Source organism: Giraffa tippelskirchi, chromosome 6, assembly GCF_054371585.1.
Source record: "Giraffa tippelskirchi isolate mGirTip1 chromosome 6, T2T-mGirTip1v1.2.pri, whole genome shotgun sequence".
NCBI lineage: Eukaryota > Metazoa > Chordata > Mammalia > Artiodactyla > Giraffidae > Giraffa > Giraffa tippelskirchi.
Genome location: NC_137280.1, coordinates 124517458 through 124540628, shown reverse-complemented (window position 1 = coordinate 124540628; position 23171 = coordinate 124517458). Strand labels below are relative to the sequence as shown.

The 23171-nt window shown below is 47.7% G+C and overlaps 1 protein-coding gene across 17 annotated transcripts in view; it reads left to right on the top strand.

Annotated features, from left to right (window-relative positions):
• The window catches only part of PFDN1 (prefoldin subunit 1), a 78638-nt gene extending 55969 nt beyond the window's left edge, over window positions 1–22669 (top strand). For 2 of the 17 annotated variants that reach the window (XR_014056902.1, XR_014056913.1), the window contains exons 4-8: window positions 8016–8095; window positions 8933–9077; window positions 14309–14835; window positions 19207–19305; window positions 19705–22669. Coding sequence is in view for 4 of the 17 variants with exons in the window: in XM_081500994.1 (XP_081357120.1) it covers window positions 8016–8095; window positions 8933–9029 (177 nt within the window). In the remaining 13 variants the exon portion in view is untranslated. Of the gene's footprint in view, window positions 1–8015; window positions 8412–8932; window positions 9078–10996; window positions 11090–11334; window positions 12283–14308; window positions 14836–14982; window positions 15264–16026; window positions 16082–16914; window positions 17099–19206; window positions 19306–19704 lie in introns of those variants that run through there. The other 15 variants (XR_014056903.1, XR_014056917.1, XM_081500994.1 and 12 more) reach the window with 13 other exon arrangements.
• Window positions 22670–23171: the final 502 nt, after the last annotated feature.

The following is a 23171-nucleotide window of genomic DNA, read 5'->3' as shown; positions in this document are numbered from 1 at the left end:
AAGAGAGTATATGTATAGGTGTAGGTCAGGTGATGGATTTGGTAGTGAAAAGAGATAATTCACCTTAGATTGCTTCTGTTTTCTCTGAGCTGGGAATGAGAGAGGAGGAGAGAGTATAGGAAATTTGAGGAGACGGGAAAGCATGAAATAGTTATTTGGGAGAGCAGAGAAGTTAATATGTTAAGGAAATTTAATAGAGCTTCTGGTGGGAGAAGGTGAGGGTGGGACGATCTGAGAGAATAGCATTGAAACATGTATATTATCATATGTGAAACAGAACGCCATTCCAGGTTCCATGCATGAGACAGATGCTCAGGGCTGGGGCAATGGGATGACCCAGAGGGATGGGATGGGGAGGGAGGTGGGAGGCGGGGTTCAGGATGGGGAACACATGTAAACCCATGGCTGATTAATGTCAGTGTATGGCAAAAACCACTACAATATTGTAAAGTAATTAGCCCCCAACTAAAATAAATGAATTAATTAAAAAAAAAACAAATTTAATAGAGCTTCTGGACACTGGTGAGTGTCTGAAATTCATGGTCTTGAATTTAAGTGAAACTGTGTAGCACAGTTTTGTGTTTTTCTCCAGCAGTGTTCAGCTAGTCGGGTACAAACGTGGAGTAGATGGGTGGTTGGATTAGCTTGGGTTGTTGATATTTTGCCAGGGAAGTGCAACAGAGGGAGAGAGGGGGCAAAAGGGAGTTCAGAAGGGGAATAAATATAAATGATAGACTGTGGAAGCTGAGCTGGGTGGGAGGGGAGAAAGTCCTGGAAGCAGAGTGGATAATGAAAAACTTGTTGAGTGATGAGGTTGAAGAAGTGCTGGAGTGAGAGTTATCAGATCAAAATGACCTGGAAAAATATGAAGTGGTGGTGGTGAAATTGAAATTCTGGAGGAGGTACAGTTACTGGTGTCAGTATCTCTGGGGTATGACTATGGGCTGGGTGACTCAGGTGGGGTAAAGTAAAAATTGTGAGGGGAGAGAAGGTCATAGTATTGAATGGATCATCTCCACTCTTGTTGAAGTCACCTCGGGCGGTGCAGCTGTGGTGGAGAGGGAGACGGTGAGCCATTGATGAATGAGGGGCCGCACCAGGCTACTGGTAGATTGCAGCAGCAAGGAGGGGAGAAGAGGATGGCACAGTATGATGCCACAAACTTCAAGGACCAGGGATTTTGGAGGAAAAAAGAGAAATGGTTTGGCAGTAGGCTTGATGAAAGAATGGAAGGATGGATGGATGGAAATTTATGCTTTTATTAGGCAGCTTTCATTGAAAGTTAAAATCTCTGCTTGCTGGATTCAGTTCTACCTTGTAAGGCTCCCTCTTTTTTTAAAGAAGAGAAGTTGGCAAACCTTGCTGGCTAGATCTGGCTTGCTTCTTGTTTTTGTGTTTTTAGAACACAGCTAGCCCATCTGTTTACATATTAAAAATTTTTTATTTTTGGCTGTGCTGGGTCTTTGTTGCTGTGCTCAGACTTTGTTTAGCTGTGATGAGTGGCAGCTACTCTCTAGTTGCGGTGCATGGGCTTCTTCTCATTGTGGTGGCTTCTCTTGTTGCGGAGCACCGGCTCTAGAGTGTGTGGGCTTCCGTAGGTGTGGTGCACAGGCTTGGTTGCCCATCAGCATGTGGGATCTTCCCGGCCCAGGGATTCTTAACCACTGGGCCACTGGGAAGTCCTGTTTATACATGTTTTATGTTGCGTTTGCACTACAGTGGGAGTTGAGTAGCTGTAACAAAGGCAGTTCCACAAAGCCTAAAATATTTACTCTCTGGCCCTTTATTGAAAGAGTTTGCTGGAGTCCAGTTTTGAAGGAGGTTCTCAAACTTCAGTGTGCATCAGAATCACCTGGAGGGCTTGTGAAAACAGATTGCCAGGCTCCATCCCTAGAGGTGCTGATTCAGGTCTAGGTTGGGACCTAAGAACATGGATTTCTAATAAGTTCCCAGGTGTTGATGGTGCTGCTGGTCAGGGGACCCTACTTCAAGAGCCGTTGTTTTAGATTTTTAAGTTAGTGATTGGATTCCTTCTCCCCTTAATATTCTTTGAGCCAAGTTCCCTACCTCCATTAGCTGTGTATCTCTTAACATGATTATTGTCTTATCTTACCCACTTTAAGCTTGGTGCCTGTGAACATAATGATTCTTTGGCTAAAGCCTGATCTCTGCCACATGCATGGGAACAGGTGCCCGACCTTGCTCTTCACTTAACCTGTGAGCTTGTTTTCTTTGTTTCTCACGTTGTCTAATGTACTGGTCTTTTCTCTGAGACTTAAATGAAACTGATGTGGTAGGGAGAGCAATAGTAGGTAGAGATCACAAACTTTAGGTGGACTAAAATGCTAATAAAGATTATTATTTGGAGAAACTGACCCCTTTCCTCCCCCTGCCTCCACCCTGGTATATCTCTGCCCTAAGGAACTGGAGTGAAGCAGAGTTTTGTTTTGCCTTGGGTAGATTGAGCCATGTGATCATAGGTGGGGTATGGGAGTCTGGCCTCATATGGTAGCTGTGTTAGAATCTCTTAAGCATTTAAAAGAACATCTGGGAGGAAAAAAAAAGGTCATTGCTCAACTGATCCAAGTCTTTTGTCCCTGTCTTTCAGCAGAGGAACTTCTGAAAGATGTCTTGAAAGCAGTTTCTAAAAGATATGGAGACAGTAACCCCTTCTTAGGTTTCCCTTTATTCTCTTGCTACATGCCTAAAATTGCTTTCTCATTCTTTAGGCTTATTATCTCCCAGCCATACGTAGTTCGGCAGTTACCTTGCAGCCTAGTTGTTTCCTTATGGTGAAGTAGATAAACCCAGATGAGTTCACAAGTGGACGTGTGTCCTTGGATCACTTGTCTCTTCTCTTCAGGTTCCTGGTCAGGTTTGGCCTGCCCTTTCTGCCTCTGGTGCTCCTTGCCCGCGCAGACTCTCATTGCACTTGCGCTTTCAGAGCTCTGCCCATCCCTATCTCATTTCCCTTTCTGACTTCTCTCTCTGTGCCCTTGCATTGCCTTTGTTTTTCTCTTCTTCCTCTTGTTTCCTTGCCTTCCTCACATTTTACCCCAGCTGCCAAAACGTGCCTCCTCAGCTTCAGATGCTGGCCTCTTGCTAAGTTTCCCCATTATGGGCAGCCGGCCCCCTCTGACCATTTTATAGTTCTGCGAACTGAGAGAATGGGAGAATCATTGAAGCTCTTGAGTTTTTAATTTGGTATTGTCTAAATCCTCATTTGATAAGTTGGAAAATAAAATGGGAGAGAGGAAAAAACTTTTCTATGCCCCAAGGTAGGACAGACAGGAAAAGCATTAATTTTGAGAAAGAGAGGAAAACAGCATCCCTAAGAAAAGTCTATAGAGATAGTGTCACAAGATGCATTACCTCAGGAGTCTATTTGAGAGATTGTGTCATGTCAGAAAAGTTCTAGGGGACTTGAGCCTCTTTCCTTTGTGAGAGGATGAGAATAAAACTCCAGGCCCTCAGTCTGACTCCCGGAAAGAAGAACTTCACACTGATGAGCAAGAAGGCAAACAATGTCATTTCCCTGGCCGTGCTGAGCCCCACAGGAAATCTCAGAATTTTGCGTCAGGACAAGGCCCACAAGAATGTTGCTGCACCCAGAGCCCTGTGGTTTGATGCCACTAGAGAATTTCCTATCGAAAGGATTCCGAGGGAGCGCTCAGTAAGACAGAAAGGTGCTGCGGTGAGGGCAGCAAATGCCTTCCCAGGACTCGGGATGGAAGGTAGGGATTGAAAATGCCTCCTAGAGGTTCCACAGTAGTCATTATCCCCTTGTCGTGCACAGCAGCCCTGAAATGACATCATGTGGAGTCTTTTCTCAAGGATTTCTGACTCCAGGATGCGGGAAATAGGGATGGTTTGTATTATGGTTTCACAAGTTGACCAGTTAAAGCATAAGGGCCTGTTCATGGGAGCAAGGTTGTGATGTCCACGTCCGCATCAGTGAGGTCTGAGTTTTAAACTCGTGTATTTCTAGAGGCAGAGGTTAGAGGGCAATGCCAGAAACTGAAAACCACCTTGAAGGAGAAGGGTCATTTTCTGCCTTTGCTTCCTCTGGTGGGTATTCCTCATTCATTCAGATTGGGAGAGAAACTAAAACGGAGTGTGCATACAAGGAAATCAGAAAGGCCTCACTTCCTGTGATAAATGCACTTATTCAACTACTGAGTTCCTGTTATGAACCAGCTGTTCTTCTAGACACTGGGACTCTGTCATGAGCAGAGTCTTGCCATCAAGGACCATTTCTTTTCATAGGGAAGACAGACAGACAGACACATACACCCCTTCAGGTGAATAGGTGCTAAGGAGGAAAATCACAGAGTGAGGAGAACAGAGTATGGAGCTGCATGTGGTCACGAAGGCCTTTCCCATAGGTGACATTTGAGAAAGACCTGAAGGACATGAAGGAACAAGTAATGTGGATATCTGGGGAAGAAAGTCCCTACACAGAGACAACCAAAGGCAAAGGACAGGCAGGAGCATGGCTGGCGGATTGGCGGAACAGCTTGGAGGCCAGTGGGTTGGAGCCGAAGTGAGAGAGGGAGACGTGGGAGGGGAGGTCAGAGAGTCAGCTTAGAGCAGGACTGTACATGCCTTTTTGAAAGGCTTTTGCCTCTTGAGAGAGATGGGAAGCCATTGGAAGGTTTTAAATGTTGAAAGATGACTCTGGCCACTGTGAAGAAACTGAAGGGGGTGGTCAAGGATAGAAGAAAGACCACTTAGGAAGCTCTTGATTAAGGTCAGAGTCTGGAGACATTTTGAGATAGCAGTAGCAGGATTTGTTGTTTGATTGGATGTCAGGTGTGAAAGAAAATTCAAGGATGACATTGAAGTTTTTGCCTTTAGTTGCGAGAATGGAGTTATTTACAGGAATGGGGAAGAGCCATGTCCACATGGTTTCTGGTTTGACTAATGATTTTAAATCTGTGGAGATTCAAGGAAGAGAAGGTTTAACTTAATCATTGGTTCCTTAATTTTCTCCACTCTCTGATGGTCTCATTTGTTTTTGGGTCAATTCTACAACAATTATTTCTGAGATAAGTACAACCCCAGCATTCTCACTTTTAGGGATCCTTACCTAAGCCTCTGTGATTCAGTGTGGGTGAAAGGTATGGGTCCAAAAGAACCTTGAGATAAACTGTCTCTGGGAGCATCCTTCATTTCAGGTGCTATGTTGGTATCCTAGGGCCGCATAACAAGTTACCAGAAACTGGGTTATTTAAAACAACAGAAATTGATATTTTTTTGCAATTCTGGAAGGTAAAAGCCCAAAATCAAGGTGTTGCAGGGCCATGCTCTGTGTGAAGGGTTTAGGGAAGACTCCTTCCTGCTGTCTAGCTGACGGTGGTTGTGGGCCATCCTCAGGCTTCCTCCTCTTGGAGATGCATCCCCTCACTCTCTGCATGGCATTTTCCATGTGTCCCTTAGTCTTTGTGTGGCCTTCTGATAAGGACACTAGTCATTGGATTTAGAGCTTGCCCTAACCTAGTGTGCCCTCATCTTAACTTGGTTACATCTGCAAAGACCCTGTTTCCGAATAAGGTCCCATTGACACATACTGGGGGTCAGGACTTCATCATGTCTTTTCGTGAGGCACAATTCAACCCATATCATGTGCTTTGGTACAGGTTTGACTGTGAGGGTCTTCTGGGCTTAGGTATGTATGAGGATGAGACAGGAACTACTGAAATATAGTTGGAAAGCAGGACTATGCTAGAGATGCCCCATCTGTTGGGATGAAAAAAAAAATTCTTTAATGCCCAGTAAGTCTGTTTAAACTGAAGATTTAAAGATAGACAAGTTCATTTTACATTATTTTGAAACTTGAAGACTAGGATATGCAGTAGTAAAAATCATGAAAAAGTAATGAAACTGGAAGTGGAAGATGGAAGGAAGAGATGTGACAGAATAAAGAATTTTAAAGCTGAGAGTTACAACCTGGATTTGATTGGCCAGAGCCCAGGGCTGTAGGGAGAAAGGCTCTTGCTGATGTTCCAGTTTGATGGTTTTGCTCGATGGGGCAGCAAGTGGGTGGACATGAAATGCAGCAGATCTGGGTCCTGAGCTCTGGCTGAACTGCAGGGCTAGAACTCCACTTGCTCCCCTCGCCTCTTCCTTGGATTCCTTACCGGGCTGGGACCCAAAAGGTGCCCAGATGGCGCATGGCACTCACTCTCCAGCTGCCGTGCAACACCTGGTACATGTACATTCTTCAGTGGTGTGTCAGGAGTTACTAGTATTTGCCTTTTTTACTCACCACAAGTAAATCTAACGATTGTTTATCAGAGGAAATTTAAGTTCACACTCTGATATCACAATGAAAGGACTGTACCAGGTTGAGCAGTGTACAAAATTTTCTTGGCAGTAACACACACTTGTGGCCATAGAATCAGCATGGTCACTAGGAGTTTTTGTGGAGCTCTTGTTCTTTTGTAAGGAATCGAGTGCAAGTTGGAGGGATGGGAGATGGGTAAAGAGATAGGGCTCTTCCTGGCCTTCAAGAAATTTGAAGTTCGGAGACAAACAGGAACCAGAAGTTCACATAAGAACTGTGATAAAGATTTGTGGGATTAGCAGATGCAGACTGTTACACATAGGATGGATAAATGGTGGGGTCCTGCTGTGTAGAGCAGGGACCTGTGTTTCATGTCCTGTGAAAGACATGGTGGAGGGAATATGAAAGAGAACATACATGTGTGTACTGAGTCATCTTGCCATGCAGTGGAAATTGGCACAGCACTGTGAATCAACTGTACTTAAAATTGTGGATGCCTCAGCACACAGCACCTAAGGGAAACTATACTTTGCAGTGTATCATTTAATAAATGTCTGGACAGAGAGTGGGAGAAGTTTGGGAGGGGTATGGAGAAGGGGCACCAGAGAGGTTTCATGGTGAAGGCCCTGGGCAGTAGAAGCCCTCATTTCCATTTTTCTGCTTCAGAGGTTGGGGATCAGTTCCCAAGCAAGGCCTGAGATCAGGCTGCTTACCTGCCCTCTGCCGCTGCCCTTCCCTGGCTTCCCCGGGTCATCTGGGCACTTCAGCAGTCAAAACCCTCAGCTGCTGGGGTGAGGGAGGGGCACTGGCTGCCTCTGGGCTAGGGCTCTGCACTTCTGACTCTAGTGTGGCTCCATCCCATGCGCCCTGGCAGGGGATTATTTTGAGCATTCCCCAAAAAGGGAGACTTCATGTCATGTCTGTTAAGTGGGAACGGAGCCACAAGTGTATCCTTAGGGCAGGGATCAGTGGTGAAGCCACCATACTTCTGGGGTGACCACAGGGCAAATAACGTACAGACATCATTTCCTTTGACTAATCTTTCGTAATCCTGGTCCAGATGTGGCTCCTGAAAGTGAAGTTCTTTGTCTAAGTTGAGATTTTTAATTTAGGACCCAGATGGGGTAGGAGGTAAACTTCCAGAAGGTCTGTTTTACTCAGTGTGTCATTGTCCTGGATTCCTGGCGGCAGTGGTTTCATTAGAAAAGCAGATTTCATCCTGACTCATCTGCCTCGGTGAGCCGTGTGATACAGCTTCTCAGTCCACGAGGCAGCCTGTCTCCCGTCGCGCTGGACAGAGCGGAGGGCACGCTGTCCATTCTGCAGCAGCGACAGCTACAGGCGCCTGGCCTGGGCTGTGGAAAACCTTGAGAGACAGTCTGTTATGGGGCCAGAGCTTTGTCCTGGAATTTCCTGGCCTTTGTCTGTCTGGTGTAACTTCATGTACCACGACGCCTGTTTTTAGAGTCTGCTTCCTTCTGGGGGAAGAGTGCTGTTGCTTTCCACAGAGCACTTCTGCTTCCGGAACCAAGCGACACCCTCCCTGGTGCCCAGGGGTCGGGGTGGGGAAATGCTCTGGGGCAGGTGTGTACACCTGGCTCTCAATAGATAGTAGGCTCCTGGAAGTCACTAGTCACAGAGAAGCCATAACCCTTGGGCATAAAAGCAGCATCTGTCAGCTTGGCACATTCACCCTGATCCTAACCCTTGTTTCCTTCTCATATTGCAGCAGAAAAAATCCTATCTGGAGCGGAGTGTGAAGGAAGCTGAGGACAATATCCGGGAGATGCTGATGGCACGAAGGGCACAGTAGGCAGCCTCTCAGGAACCTCTTCCTTCTGACCCCTGCCATTCCTGGAGAGGGGCCTGTGTAGGGAAACTGCTCTGCCTGAGGGACATTTTATCTGGATGGTCTAGTAACCTTGTGTTTTATGCATGGCCTGGAGCCCCTTTCAGATCTCATCCTTGTATGTTTTATCCTGGCTCTGCCTGCCACCCTTCTCCCCTGTGGTTGAATCATGAACTCCAGGGAAGGGAAGATGGGAGCCAGGACAGATAGGGGAGTTCTTCTGGGGCCTACTGCTGGTCACACGGGTCAGACCAATAAAAGACATCTGTCCCACTCTGCTAAGTCTGCTTTTCTTGAGCTGATGGATGAGAACAGAGGACCAGAGAGGCAAAGAGTGTCTCCACCTCACTCCTCCCTGTTGCCTCTCCAGGGCTGTGGCCCTGCTCCTTCTGCAGTGAAGCCTTGTCCTCTTTTTTCTGTTTCTGTTCCTCTAGGTAAACCCCTCAACATCTGAGCCTCCATGTATCAGTAGTATGCCGATGAGGAAAAAAGGAGAGCAGGCATAGTTGAATGTATGATCACAACAGCGGTACCTCAGTGGCAGTCTGCCTAGAGAGTCCTCGTGTCCGACTCTTGGCAACCCCTATGGACTGCAGCACGCCAGGCACCTCTGTTCTCCACTGTCTCCTGTAGTTTGCTCAGATTCAGGTCCATTGAGTCGGTTAAACAATAGCCATTATTAAAAATTAAGTTTGTAAATTTACTATTAAATTATATTAAAAATAAGGTTAATAATTATTAAGAACTTATCCTTTCTGAATTACTTTACTAAATTGACCATTATCTATGTTTTTGAGGTTGACGGTCTGTTGTGTCTGGATGGTGGAAATACAACCTCGCAGTGTGACCTGCCCTTCCCTTCCCGACTCCATGTTCAAGATATCACGTTGGTAGCTTGAAATCAGCCATGGGGGTGCCTACCGTTTACTCCACAGAAATCAGGTGATGATACAAAATCATGACTTTTTGTTTTTAAAGAGAGAGATAGTAGTTAAATATTTTTGTTTGTTTTTAAAGCAGGAGAGCTAATAGTTAAATATTCGTCAGCAGCTGAAGAGAGAAAGTGGGCAGGCATATTGTTAAATATTTGTCAGCAACTGAAGAGGGAAAGTGGGCAGGCGCAGTTAGGCGGGGAGAACTGTTAACTGTGCCTCAGGACGGGCCACTGAAGGAAAATGAGACTTGCTGCTATGGCGGCCCAGCGCCACCATGTGGTCAAAGCTGAGATGGATGGCCTGACCGGCTAGTTTGTATTTAATATTGTGACACCTCTCCTTTCTCCTTGTGTGGCAATGGAGGGGGTAGGTTCTGGGAGGGCATAGCAGGAAAAGAAGAGTCTGTCTGTCTGGCCCTGGGCCAGTCATGGTTACCAGGACACCCTGCTCAAGGCTCAGGGAAAAAGCCAGTATGGCTCCTTGGTGAGGCCGTCTCTCAGTGGGCCTGGGGAGAGAGAATGCTCGCTTGGCGAGGGCCCCATGACCCGACGGAAGGACACCTGGCCTTGGACCCTGCCTTCCTAGGAGCTGCCAGGATGAACAGGTAAATCAGCTTTCTCATATACTGCTCGGTAGTTGAAAAATCCAGGGCTTAGATTCTGTCTGGAATAACTGAGACAGTTGAGGCTTAGACAAATTTATTGAAACATACAGGATGTGAGCAGAGAAATCATTCAGTGGTATATTACATCAAACTTGAATTTTAAAATTATAAATATATATTTTATAACTAAGCCTTTGGCCAAAAAAATAAAGAGGAAAATCATTTAGCACATTTGTGAAAGGCCAATAAGAATGGATTTGAACATTAAAAAGATCAAGTCACTGAATTAAACAGCAGCAACCCCTGCTAATCTAGAATCCCACTGTGTTGAAGGTAGAAATGTCTGTGCAGAGCTAGTCATTGATTTCAGCAATCAGAAGAGGCGGGGCAGGCACTCCTGTGCGCAGTGGCGGCAGAGCTGGCAGGACAGGAGAGCCGGGCTGGTCAGGTGAGCATGTCCCAGAGACAGCAGCAACAGAGGGCCGTCCAGCAGGCTGTGAGGCAGGTAGATGTGCCCAGGTCATCCCTTCTTTGGTCTTCTACCACGTACACTGGAGGGGGAAGGAGACAGAGTGTGAGAATGAACTCTACCAGTAATTTAACAGTAAACTCCAGGCCCTACAGAGCCAGCACCTCCCAGACCAAAGGAGAGCTCCATATAGCAGCCAGAGCCACTGAGCAGACTTCGCGCAGCCTGTCCACTGAGGCAGTCTCGGTGATGAATGCAGGAATGGTAGCTTAGGACTGTCCCCCCTCCTGGCTAAGGACAGTCATTCCTGCAGAAGGGCAAGCCCAGGGGAACCTCCATAGTGGCCTCACACCAGGCCAGCCTGAGTTAAGTAAGGAATGTCCGTCGTGCTCTGGCCAGACCTGGCTAACCCTACTGGGTTTATAAACCAAGGAGCACTCTGTTCCGAATCTTACAGGGGAACTGGTGGGAGGGGGGGCTTCCTCAGATATACCTAAGCCATCTCCCAAGAGCAAGAGGGTAACTATAATCTAAAGGGGCTTTAGGCTTTAAAAGATTAATCCAGAATCTTGATTTTTTCGTACCTGACCAATACCTACAGAATGTGCTCCAGCCTCTAAACTTTTGCACAAAGCAATGGAAGGCAGGATGAAAACCTGGGCAAGTGGGAGGGCGTGGCCGGAGCTTGGTACTCTTGTTTCCTCTGAATGGAGTAGGAACTTGCAGCCCCGTCAGGGCTAAGTGCTCTATTAAGAGATATGAGTGCTAAATAATCCCAAGATCAAGGAGGACCCCCAGCCGCCCTTTACTCATCAGCTGACTTGTGGCTGACATCAGCTTCACTTCCTGTTAGAATATCTGATGGTTGACCGTGGCCTCAGAGGATCTGCAGACACTTTTAAGAAGATCTCAAAACAGCCACCATCATCAAACTCAGTTATAAGCAGTAAGGATCTTAAATTTTTTTGCAAGTTCATGAATACATGAATCTTCTAAGTTAAACCAATCCTTGGGCAATCATCTTTCAGTTCTAATTTTGTGTATCTGTTTTTATACCTCCTCTCTTGGCAGCTCCTCTCTCTGGAGCCTGGTATAGTAGCTAGAGCACGCTGGGTAGTGTGGGCGTGTCCAAGTTCTGTTCTATCAGCTGCCCTCCACAGAGATAGCCCTTTCCCTTCTCTCACGGCACAGGTCTAATCTCATTTGGCCCCACTCAGCGACACAGGAAAAGCTGTAGACCTACCACCAGGGGAGCCTAGTCAAAAAGAAGACAGCCTGATAAAACTAAATCAGGTCATGTGCCTTAACAGTAACTGTGCGGTGGATGTTCCCATTTCACAGGTAAGGAACTCGAGGCTCAGAGAGGTCAGGTCTCTTGTTCAAGCATAGGAACAGCCAGAGCAGGAATGTGAGCCCAGGCCCCAACTAAGATAGCAAAGGGACCAGGAGTGAATGGGCTCCAGGACAGTCCTCTCTCACCAGCCAGCGCCCACCCAACTCTGGGGTCACCAGAGCAGGAAAGCCCCAGGCAGGGTGTCACCTGCCATTTCTTCCCAGATGACCAACCCAGGTTCCCAGCCTCCCCTGATTCTGCAAGGGTAGCACTGGACCGGGAAACCCTGAACACAGTTGGCTGTGGATTCCCTTGCCTAATATCTTGTTGCAGTCTCCTTGTCAGTGGACTGGCTCTGCTGCCCCTAGGACAGAAAGGCTCCCTCCCCTGCAAAAACAGCCTGCTGAACCCAGGCCAGAGACCTATAGCCCAAGGCTGGGCTCCTGTGTGCTGGGCCCTGCAGTCTCTCTCCGGCTGCCTTTATGGAGGTGCTCACTATGTGCCCCAACCCATGCTGAGGGCCTTCACAGCCCCACGGGACACCTGTCTGCCCCCGGCTTCCCCACTCCCAGCCCTTCCTCCTGTCAGAACCACTGACCCACAGGTAGCTTAGTCAGGAAAACAAAGATGTCTCCGTCTTGCTTCCTCTGTTACCTTCCTCCTCCAGTCCACGTCTGTCCTAGCCAGGGCCTATTTCACATGACATCCTCCACAGCCTGGCGCAGTGGAGACTCTGAGCCGATTACCCCCAGACAGTGGTTACAGAGGTTAGAAATAATCAGTCTGGCTAAAAAAAAAAAAACAAACCAGAACTTCAAGCCCAAGGGCTGCGTCAGCCTTGATGGGGGGTAGTTAGTGCTACCTACCTTAGAAACCTGGTCAGTTATTTCCTGGAGCACCCAGTCTTCCAAAGCCCTTATTACGACTTTCCTTTGCATTAGCTGAGGACAGAACCTATCCCCCTAGACTGCAGAAAAGATGGCGGTGGAGGAGTCTGTGTGGTGAGGTAGGTCTGGAGTTAGGAGTGAAGTGTTTTCCTTGCTTTTCTTCCCATCGCCAAAGCAGGGATGACGGGCACAGGAGAAAGCTCTGAGGAAGGCCTCACAGCACCCACTGCAGGGCCCAGAAACTGCATGTTTTATAACCAAATGTTCCTAGGTGCCCTGCCTACCTGCACAGTCTGAGGTACTGCACCTTCAGAGGGGCCTGCTGCACTGAGCTGCAGGTCTGGTCTGCCCAGGGCCCCACCCCACCTTGAGGCTTCTGCGCCTCACATCCTCTACTCTGCCACCTGTCCCCATCCCTGCCCCGCAGTGGTGAGCCCCCCCTTCCCCCCGAGAGCTCCCATACTGCCCTAGCTCAGCAGTCAGGATGCAGCTGTGCTGGGCGAGTCCTGGGCGAGGACAGCTTCCCTGGGTACCTTAAGTCAGGGCACTGTATATACACCATAGCTTTGCTGGCCGTACTGGTTACCCAGCAGGAACTGGGGCATGGAGGATTCTAACGCAGGTGTTTCCACACCCAGGCCACATGAGCCTTACTGGCAACTGGCCTGCACTGGCAAGCTGAGCATGGGGGGTGGGGGTGGCAGGACCATGGTTATGTAAGATGTTAAACATTAAGGGAGGCTGGATCAAGAGTGTACAGCAACCATACTATTTCTGACTCATCTGTAAATCTACAATTATTCCAGAATTTAAAAAAATTTTTTCTTTTAAAGGAAGGAACAATGGAGGGGGATCAAAAGTGCAGTGGGAGCAGTCAGTGCCCAGTGAGGGGCAGAGGGTCTGGGGTCTGCAGGGGCTGCTCACACAGAGCTCCTATGTAGGGGTCCAGTGCCCCCTTGTGGCCAGCCTGGGTGCCCTCTCCTGCTGACACAGGCAGGCCTTACAGAAGGGCTCACACACATACCAGCCAAAAAAGGCTCTCTGTCCCATTTGCTGTGTTGTGTCTCAGGAGCCAAGGCCACCTTATTCAGCCTGTGCCCTGGTCCCAGGGAAGGGACTGAATAGATTCTCAAATTTCCAGAAAACTGTGGTTGAGTTGGAGAGCAGGTCCAGGGGTTCCTTCACCAGCTTGTCCCTTGCCCCAACACGGCCCTTTGGTACTAACCTTCAGTGTCCTCAGCCCCATTCCAGGGGTGGGGCCTGCAGAGGGGCAGGTACTCAGAGTTGCCATGTGAATGCAAGTACAAAAGACAGCGTGAGTAGTGGTGGTATAGGGGTTGGGGGATGTACAGGGAAGGGTGTGTGAGCATGTGTGTGACTTGGAGGCCCAGCCTAGGTCAGAAAGGCCAGGGGAGCTGAGCAGACTCTGGCAGAGGATCCTCATCCACTGTCTTGCCTCAGCTGGAAGCAGAGAAGACAGATGCAAAATACTTGGAGGCGTGCAACCCCTTGGGCCCAGGTGCCTGCTCACCAAGCCCTGGGGTCTTCTCCAGGGCCACCAGCCACACCAACCAGCAGTCCCAAATTCTAGGACTACCATAGTGTACACCCAGGGGGCAGGTATTCACATGGGCTACTCAGAACCCTGGTTCTGGGCAGGCAGTGGGCAAGTGGGGCTCCAGGCCACACAGGGACCCGGGCAGGAATGTGAGTGGAGACTATCTTAGCCAAAGGCTCCAGTTCTCAGTCAGCCCCATCCTGGAATCTGACCTTGATTTGCTCAGCTCAGACATTTTAAATGATTAATCAAGGGCTTTGAAGTGGTAATGGAGCTTGTGCCTGCATCTGTACCCAGTTCCAGACCAGGAAGCTAGTAAGGAGAAGCAAACACAACAGACCAGGGCCTCCCAGACAGTTCTGACGTCTGGGCCCTTCTTGCTCCCAGAAACTATGGAAGCTGCACATTGGCCTCTTGTGCAGGCTCAGACCAGTGATGATCACCCCACACTGCTCCTTTACTGCTAAGACCACCACAGCCCAGCGCCTCCCCAGAGTGCCCCCAGTGGAGATGACCGCTCTGCCAGAGGCAGGAGGCCTGTGGTCAGTGCTCAGCTGTCTTCACCCCATCTTCTAAACCAGCATCCAAAACAACATAAGAAGGCCAGCCTTCCATGAGGTATCAGAGGATGCCGAACAGCCCTCCTACTCCTCAGACCAGGAGGTAGGAAAAGGGGAAAATCTTAATGCATCTGAGGAATAAGTACAATCTCAAGATGGCCCCAGGACAGCTCCTGCGCCTTCTGAGCAGCCAGAGAGAACACACTGCTGGCTGAGGGTGCATTTGAGCTTTCCTTGGGCGTGCACGTGCGGTGGGACCATTTTTCACTCAGCACCAGGGGGCTGCACCCGGGAGAGAAGCTGTCCTAAAGGCAGTACCACTCTGCCACCTGCTCTGAAGGCCATGAGCACCAGGTAAATATGCTGGGGGAGGGGTGCCGTAGGGGATGAAGGGTGGCCGGGAGTAGTAGAGGCAGTCAAGGGAGTGTAGTTTTCACTGGAGTCTGGAGGTTACGAGAAGGAGAGGTGAGGCATGTCTTCCTCTTTCCTCTTCCTCCACAGGTGGGAGGGACGTGGGGCCGGTGCACTGGCACAGCCTTGGTCCTCCCGGGTCTCACTGCCTGCCCTGCTCCTTCTGCCACTTCAGCCATGTCTCCCACGTCTCTGTCCCTCTTCTTGCTTCAGTGTCCCAAGACACCTACTCTAAGGCACAGCAGTCTGAGAGCTGGCCCACCAGTTCACCCGTCCACCCGCATTCCTACTGCCTGCCACCCCACTGAGCAGTCAGCCCAGCATCACTGTCAGACACTGAGTGCCAAGTGTTGTGGATTGGTCTGGAAAGGGTGAGAGTCGGCTGACTGTGTGGGTCCCTATCCCAAGATCTCCAGAAGTGCAGCCACCACCATCCTCTGAGGAGGAGCTGCTGGACAAAACCCAGCAGCCATCATGGCCAAGCCTTCTGGGGGTCTAGGGGACCCCAGCCTGCCTCAGCCAGAGCACCCAGAAGAGGGTGGGCCCCAGCTACCGCCTCCCTGGGCTCAGTCACAGGCCAGCTTGTACTCTCGCCCTGTCCAACAGAGTCAGTCCTATGAATGCAGACCTGATAGTAAAATTTTTTCATTAAAAACAAAAAACAATTAAGTACATGTGGACATTTCACACCAGTCTGATAAGTTAAGACTGGACTGCCACCACCTCCTGTGACCCTATCCTTGGGCTAGACCTGCTGCGGCCACTGGGACAGAGGTGGTTGTGGATACGGGGACGGTTGAGAACATCTCAGATGCCAGAATTGCAAGTGAAACTGCCTTGGAGATCACGTGGCAGTCATTTTTTTGTTAAGAAAAAGATCCAGAGCTCAGAAGGGAGGTGGTAGCCAAGGTTGCACAGTGAGTTGATGGTAGGTCCTGGCCTGTCCCCAGTGCTCCTGTCCCAATGCCGTCTGCACATCAAGGTTAGGCTCACTTCAGAACAGACAGCAGGCTGCCTGCAAGTGGCCCGAAACACAGACTGTGGAGAGGCAAAAGGCCTCTCCTCCACTGCCCCGTTCTTCCTTGAAATCCAAGGTCTGTGCGAGCAAGATCTAGCTCTCACCCTCCTCCACAGTGTGTCCCAAGAGAGCAGAATGGCCCTGGCCCAGCAGCAGTCAGCTGGGAGACGAGTGAGTTCCAGGGTCCCTCCGGGCAGCCATTCGGCCCAGAGCAAGGCACTTCTTGGGGGCGTGCGGGGGGAGGTGTACTTGGACTGTCCCCCTGAAGAAATTTACTTCAGACTTTCTTTGGGCCCCCACCACTTGAGTTACTTTATTCTCTGAGGGCAACAGCTATGTACACGGGCTCTCTGCAGGGCATTGCACAAGTGACAGTCACAGCTTCCCCATGCCCTGGCCTTCTGGCTGGCAAAGTGGGGAAGGGGTATAGTGCCTAAGAGCCTACATTTTGTGACAAAAACAAAATGTTTGGCCCGGGGCCTGGCACAGAGTGAAGGAGGGAGGACTTTTATAAATAGGAATCACAGTGTGATGACATCCTACAGAAAGAAGATCACCAAAGTCTGTTTTCTTACTCTCAGTCTGTGTGCAGGGAGGGGCTCCTCCCACCAGTCCATATTCAGGTTGGGATTCATACTTGTAGCACTAAATCACAGGATAACAAAAGCAGAGGAACCGGCTGTCCACCTGAAGCACAGCTGCTCAGAGAGAAAAGGGAAGGAAGAGACAACCCAAGGAGAAGCAAGGGGCTAGGAAGGCTGAATACAGACAACTTTAGCTGTTGAGGCCCCTCAAGAGGAGAGGGTAAAATATTTAGAAACATCCCATTTCTCGAGATAAAGGGAGTAAGGAGACCCTCATACAGGTGAGCATCTGCCCGGATGTGATGAGTCTGTGGCTATCACTAAGATAATGCACACACTAAGGAAGCGGGGAGACAGGAACTCATTCCACTTACACAACACACAAAAAATAAGGGCTTCCTTTCTTCCCTGTACCGACAGAAGAGGTTAAGACCAGGGCCCACAGAACTGAGCTGATTGTCCCTGGCTGTTCTGCCGTAGCTGGGTGACTTCGGGTTAAGTCACTTGACATCTTGGAGCCCCTGCATCCTCCTCTTTGGGAAGGAAAGACAGCAGGGGAAGCTGCTGCCTTAAGAGGACATGTGAAAATGTAATGTGGACAAAGGTGAATATCATTAAGATGGGTCAAAAAAAGAAATCTCAATTTACAGCCAGGTTTCACTATGGGGTGAGATTGTATTATTCATGCTCAGTTGTGTCCAACTCTGACCCCAGGGACTGTAGCCCCCCAGGCTCCTCTGTCCATGGGATTTCCCAGACAAGAACACTGGAGTGGGTTGCCATTTCCTCCTCCTTGAGATCTTCATGACTCAGGAATCGAACCCGCATTTCCTACATTGGCAGGTGGATTCCTTACCACTGAGCTTTCAGACATTACCTTTCATAATTTGAAAAGGTAACTGTTTATGTCCATAGAGCTGAAGACCTGAGGTGCCAGGTGTCCAGTGCAGCCTCTACAACCACAGGTGCTGGCCTGGCAGGGTGCACCATCTACAGAAATGCCCCAGGCTGATGCAAGGGCTGAACGGTGTGGGGGAGGGGTGCTCTAGCCAGACAAGCTTATAAAATGAAAAACCTAGATAAATCTTTTTAGTTTTTTGTTATTTTTTCTAAAAATTTGAGAAGATAATCAAGAGTTACTGCTTCCACTGATAAGAAAATAGGTGAGCAAAAGGGAAACTCAAATGATTGGCTGGGGTGACGGCAGAAGACTTCAGTGAGTAACCTTATATACCCTGAGACCAAGAGACAGAACAGCCAGTGTTCTAGAATCCTGAATTCAGCCAAGACACTAGGGAGGGGACTGAAGAACAGTGATGGGAGGAATACGCAGATTGAGAACATACACAGCGACCCCTCAGCAGCCGCTATTCTGCTCCAAGTCTGTGTGTGCCATTGCCTTGGATTAGAGGAACCATGGTGTGACCTAGGGAAGGTCAAAGGGAAGAGTATGAGAAGTCCTGATGTCATGGCTGATGTTACTACAGCAGGCAGGAGGAAGCAATTCATTATATTGTGATGCTGCATGAATAGATTTCTAATGTGAGTTTTTAAGAAATAAATATGAGTGAGGCTGCTATGCCAGGCAGAAGAAATTACGGAGAATCTGGAAAAAATTCAGATCATGCCCAGTACGGGACAGTTCTATGACCCTGTGGCAGGGGTTTAAAGACCCCAAGGCAGGGAGATTCCTCTAATGACTGGCAGCTCTTGCTCACAACCTGCTCAGGAAGGAGACAGAGATCAAGGTTGTGAATGATGGTGGCTGACCTGCCTCAGAGCATGACCTGGCCCACAACCCCCTCAACATACTGATCATCTTTTCATGGCTGTTCCTACCCAATTCTCTACTGCAAAACTTCAAAAGACACCAATACAATCAATCATAAGCTAGAATTATTACAACATTGAAAATGAGGGAGCAGGCTGCCTGGCTTCATTAGAAGTTATGGCACATAAGGGGGAACAAGTGAAGTGAAAGTTGCTCAGCTGTGTCCGACTTTGCAACCCCATGGACTATAGAGTCCATGGAATTCTCCAGGCCAGAATACTGGAGTGGGTAGCCAGTTCCCTTCTCCAGGGGATTTTCCCAACCCAGGGATCGAACCCAAGTCTCCCGCATTGCAGGCAGATTCTTTACCAGCTGAGCCAGAAGGGAAGTCCAAGAGGGAACAAGTTGTGCCATTAAATACCCACCAAGCCTCATAATCTATAGAGTTAATGCAATTCTAATCATAATCCCAGTGGTTTTTCCAGTGGTCATGTATGGATGTGAGAATTGGACTATAAAGAAAGCTGAGCGCGGAAGAATTTATGCTTTTGAACTCCGGTGTTGGAGAAGGCTCTTGAGAGTCCCTTGGACTGCAAGGAGATCCAACCAGTCCATCCTAAAGGAAATCAGTCCTGAATATTCATTGGAAGGACTGATGGTGATGCTGAAACTCCAATACTTTGGCCACCTGATGCAAAGAGCTGACTCATTTGAAAAGACCCTGATGCTGGGGGAGATTGAGGGCAGGAGGAGAAGGGGACAGGATAAGATGAGGATAAGATGGTTGGATGGCATCACCGACTCAATGGACATGGGTGTGGGTGGACTCCGGGAGTTAGTGATGGACAGGGAGGCCTGGCGTGGTGCGGTTCATGGGGTGGCAAAGAGTCAGAAACAACTGAGCAATTGAACTGAATCATAATCCCAACTATTTTTTATAGATAAACTGATTCTAAAATGTATGGAAAGTCAAGAGAACTAGAATAACAAGAAATATGGAAAAAATAAAGTTGGAGGACTTAATGCTACCTTATTTTAAGGTTAGTATACAGCTACAGTAGTCAAGACAGTTACAGTTTAGGAGAAGGAACTGACACAGATGAAAGGAATGGCACAGCGAGGACCGTGACAGCTCCACATAAACATGGCCAACTGGCGTTTGACAAATATGCAAAAGCAATTCTATGCAGAAAGGATAGTCTTTTCAAAGAAATGTTGAAACAACTGGCGCATAAAACCCCAAAAACTTCAGCCATTTTAAGCCCCACATTTTATGTAAAAATTAACCCCAAATGGCTCATAGACCTAAATGTAAAACTATAAAATTTTTAGAAGATGACGTAGATTCCTCATGACCTGGAGTTAGGCAAAGAGTTCTCAAATCTAACAACAAAAGCATGATAGTTTGGATTTAATAAAAATTTAAACTTTTGCTCTAGGGAAGACACTGCTGAGATGAAAAGACAAGCTACAGACTGGAAGAAAATATATGGAAATAACATCGAGTACAAACCTTGTATCTAGAATGTAGCTGCTGCTGCTAAGTTGCTTTAGTCGTGTCCGACTCTGTGCGACCCCATAGACGGCAGCCCACCAGGCTCCGCCGTTCCTGGGATTCTCCAGGCAAGAACACTGGAGTGGGTTGCCATCTCCTTCTCCAATGCATGAAAGTGAAAAGTGAAAGTGAAGTCACTCAGTCGTGTCCGACTCTTCACGACCCCATGGACTGCAGCCTACCAAGCTGCTCCGTCCGTGGGATTTTCCAGGCAAGAGTTCTGGAGTGGGGTGCCATTGCCTTCTCCAATGTAGAAACACTCTCAAAACTCCACAGTGAGAAGTCAAGACATGTCACCAAATAGGATTTGAGAAGAGTGAATACATACATGACAACATCATTAACTATTTAAAAAATGCAAATTAAAACCACATCTATCAGTGGCTAAAATTAAAATCACTGACAATAAGTGCTGACAAGGACACGGCAACTGGAACCCTCAGTCTTTGCTGATGGAGATGCATAATGGTACAGCCGCTGTGAAAAACAGTAGCAGCTTCTTAAAGTTAATATACATTTGATCATTTAAGCCAGAAATCACACTTCTTAGAGAAATGAGAACTTATGTTCACACAAAAACCTGTATATAAATTTATAATCACCTAAAAGTGGCAACAACCCAAATGTCCTTCAATAGGTAAATGAATATAAACTGTCACCTCCAGACAATGGAATACTACACCCAGATCTTCAGAAAATCCTCAGCAGTTAACACACTGATGAATTCTGCTTACAAGGCAGTATCTCGGAAGGACATTCTAGGGCAGAGAACCCATTCAGCCCAAATCTCCCTTGGCCAAATGTGCTGGAAAATCCAGAATGACTAAGGTTCTCAGATGTATTCCTCAGGTCCCCGGGATTCTAGTCAGAGGCAGGGCATGGTCCTTCCTTGCCTCATCTGCAGTTCCACAGTATCTATTCCACACTGCAGTTACATGGGAAGTTTCTTATAAAACAGTTTATACTAGAAAAATCTGAACACTATCAGGCTGAAATGGTGGTTATGAAGGATCTATACTTGCTGCTGTTCAGAAGGACCTCCCCAGCACAGACAGTCGCATGCTTGACAGTCTACGTGCTGGAGTCCATGTGGAGACCAGGGTCTTCTCTGTTCAGGCTCAAAACCTGAGTGACATTAACTGACTCCCTTACTTGGTGTCTGACCCCTCTGGAACTTCTGTTTTTGTATGGTTCTCTCCAGTTTAGCAGAGTCTTTGAGCTTTCATGGCCCAGCTGGTTCTTTGCACTATGAGCTCGTCTCTTACACACACACACACACACATACACGCATGCATGCACGCACACTTGGCTTCCTTTGGACTGTATTTTTGGTCCTAGCAATCTTGTCTCCTCGTCTCCTCCTCTGTTGGTGTCCTTCACAGAATAGAAGCTGGAGGGAAGTCCACCCACCCTCAGTGACAATGGTGTGGCCAAATCCAGTGCACATTTTGAGTTTGTACCTGACCTCCCAACAATATTTGCTGCTACTGATCATTCCGCTAATACAAATTCTCTCTGCTTTCAGGGCATCCCATTCTCTTGGTTTTCCATCTTTGGTTCCTTTGCAGGTTTGTCATCTACAGGTACAAGTCAGTTTTCCTTAAAGCTCAGCCCTATATTGCCACTTTCTCTTTTCCCTCCATATTTCTACCTGATGTGATCTCATTCACTCCCACAGTTCTAACTACTATCAATATGCCAGTACCTCTCACATTTCATCTCCAGCCCAACCTCTCCTCCAAGCTCCAGGTGTCTTTACAACTGCTTACCTGACATCTCTACTTGAATGTCTGATAAGCACCTTAATACCTCAACCTAAACCAACACATTCAGAGCCCAACATGATTTTCCTCTTCCTGACCAAATACAGTTCCTTTGTTTCCAACCTCCACAAATACCATCACCAGGCAGTTCGTTCCAGTCAGAATCTCAGGAGTCATCCCCATTTCCTGTTTCTTCAATCCCCATAGCCAGTCCCTCACCAAGTCTTATTAATTTTACTTCCAAATATCTCAAGTACATTGATGTCTCTCCATCATCACCATGTGAGTTTGTGCCTCAAACCATTCTCTACATGGAAGCCAAACAGAACTTTTAAAAATGCAAAGTTGATCATATCATTCCTTTGCTTAAAATCCTTCAATGGCTTCCCACTGCTCACAGGACAAAACCCCAAAATCCCTAAGTAGGGCTGTGGGCTCCTTGTCGTGCTACTGCCTGTTGTTTTTTTTTCTTTTTTTAAATCTGTTCCCATCATCCCACTCTTCTGTGTCACACCAATTTCCTCTTCTAGTTTCTCAAATGATGCATGTTCTCTCCTGCCACTGGGGCTTTGCACCTGCCTTTCCTACTGTTTTGCTTATTAACAGCTTTTCATCTTTCAGCACCTTCCCAGACTGTCCCCTTTTTATGTTTTCATGGCAATACATATCTTCATAGTAAAGTAGAATGCCAATAATGCCTGTGGGGTTATTTAATATCTGCTTCCCTTCCTAGAGTGTAAGCCCCATGGGGGCAGGGATGGGGTCCAATCTATGTGGCCCATCACCTGACACAATGCAGACACTCAACATCTACTGAATGTCAGTCCTTGTAGATAGAGGGTGGTTTCCTGGGAGTATACTTGGGGCAGATTGAAGAACTGCGCCTCCCAGTTTAAAGTGCCCCCAAGGTGATGTTGTGACAAAACTAGATTGAAAATCCAATCTGTGACCCCACTAGAGTGAAAAAATTCTTCTCACCAAAAAGAGTAATATTAAAAATAAGAGTCCATATACAATAGCATTAAAACTGCAATGTACCTGAGAAGACATGCAATTTTAAAACCAATAAAAAATATAGGAAAGCTGTGTGAAGAAAATTACACAATTTTATCTAAGGACATAAAAGATGACCAAAAAAAAAAAAGATTAAGAGGGGCTTCCCTGGTGGTATGGGGGATAAGAATCTGCAATCCCTGGTCTGGGAGGATTCTGCATGCTGCAGGGCAGCTAGGCTGGAGCACCACAACTGCTGAAGCCCGAGTGCCCTAAGCCTGTGCTCCGCAACAGGAGAGGCTACTGCAACGAGAAGCCTGCGCACAGCAGCTAGAGAGTAGCCCCCACCCCCTCAACCAGAGAAAGCCCGTGCGCAGCAATGAAGACCCAGCACAACCATAAATAAATAATTTTTTAAAAATTAAGAGAAATCATGTTCCTGATTGACAACACTCTAAATATGTCAACTCTCCCAATTACTCTAAATCAAAGTCAAACATGGTAGTTTTTCATGGAAACTGACACATTCATCCTAAAATCCTGATTAAACGAGTATCCAAGCAAGTTCTAAAGAAGAAAAAGGGGAAAAAAAAGA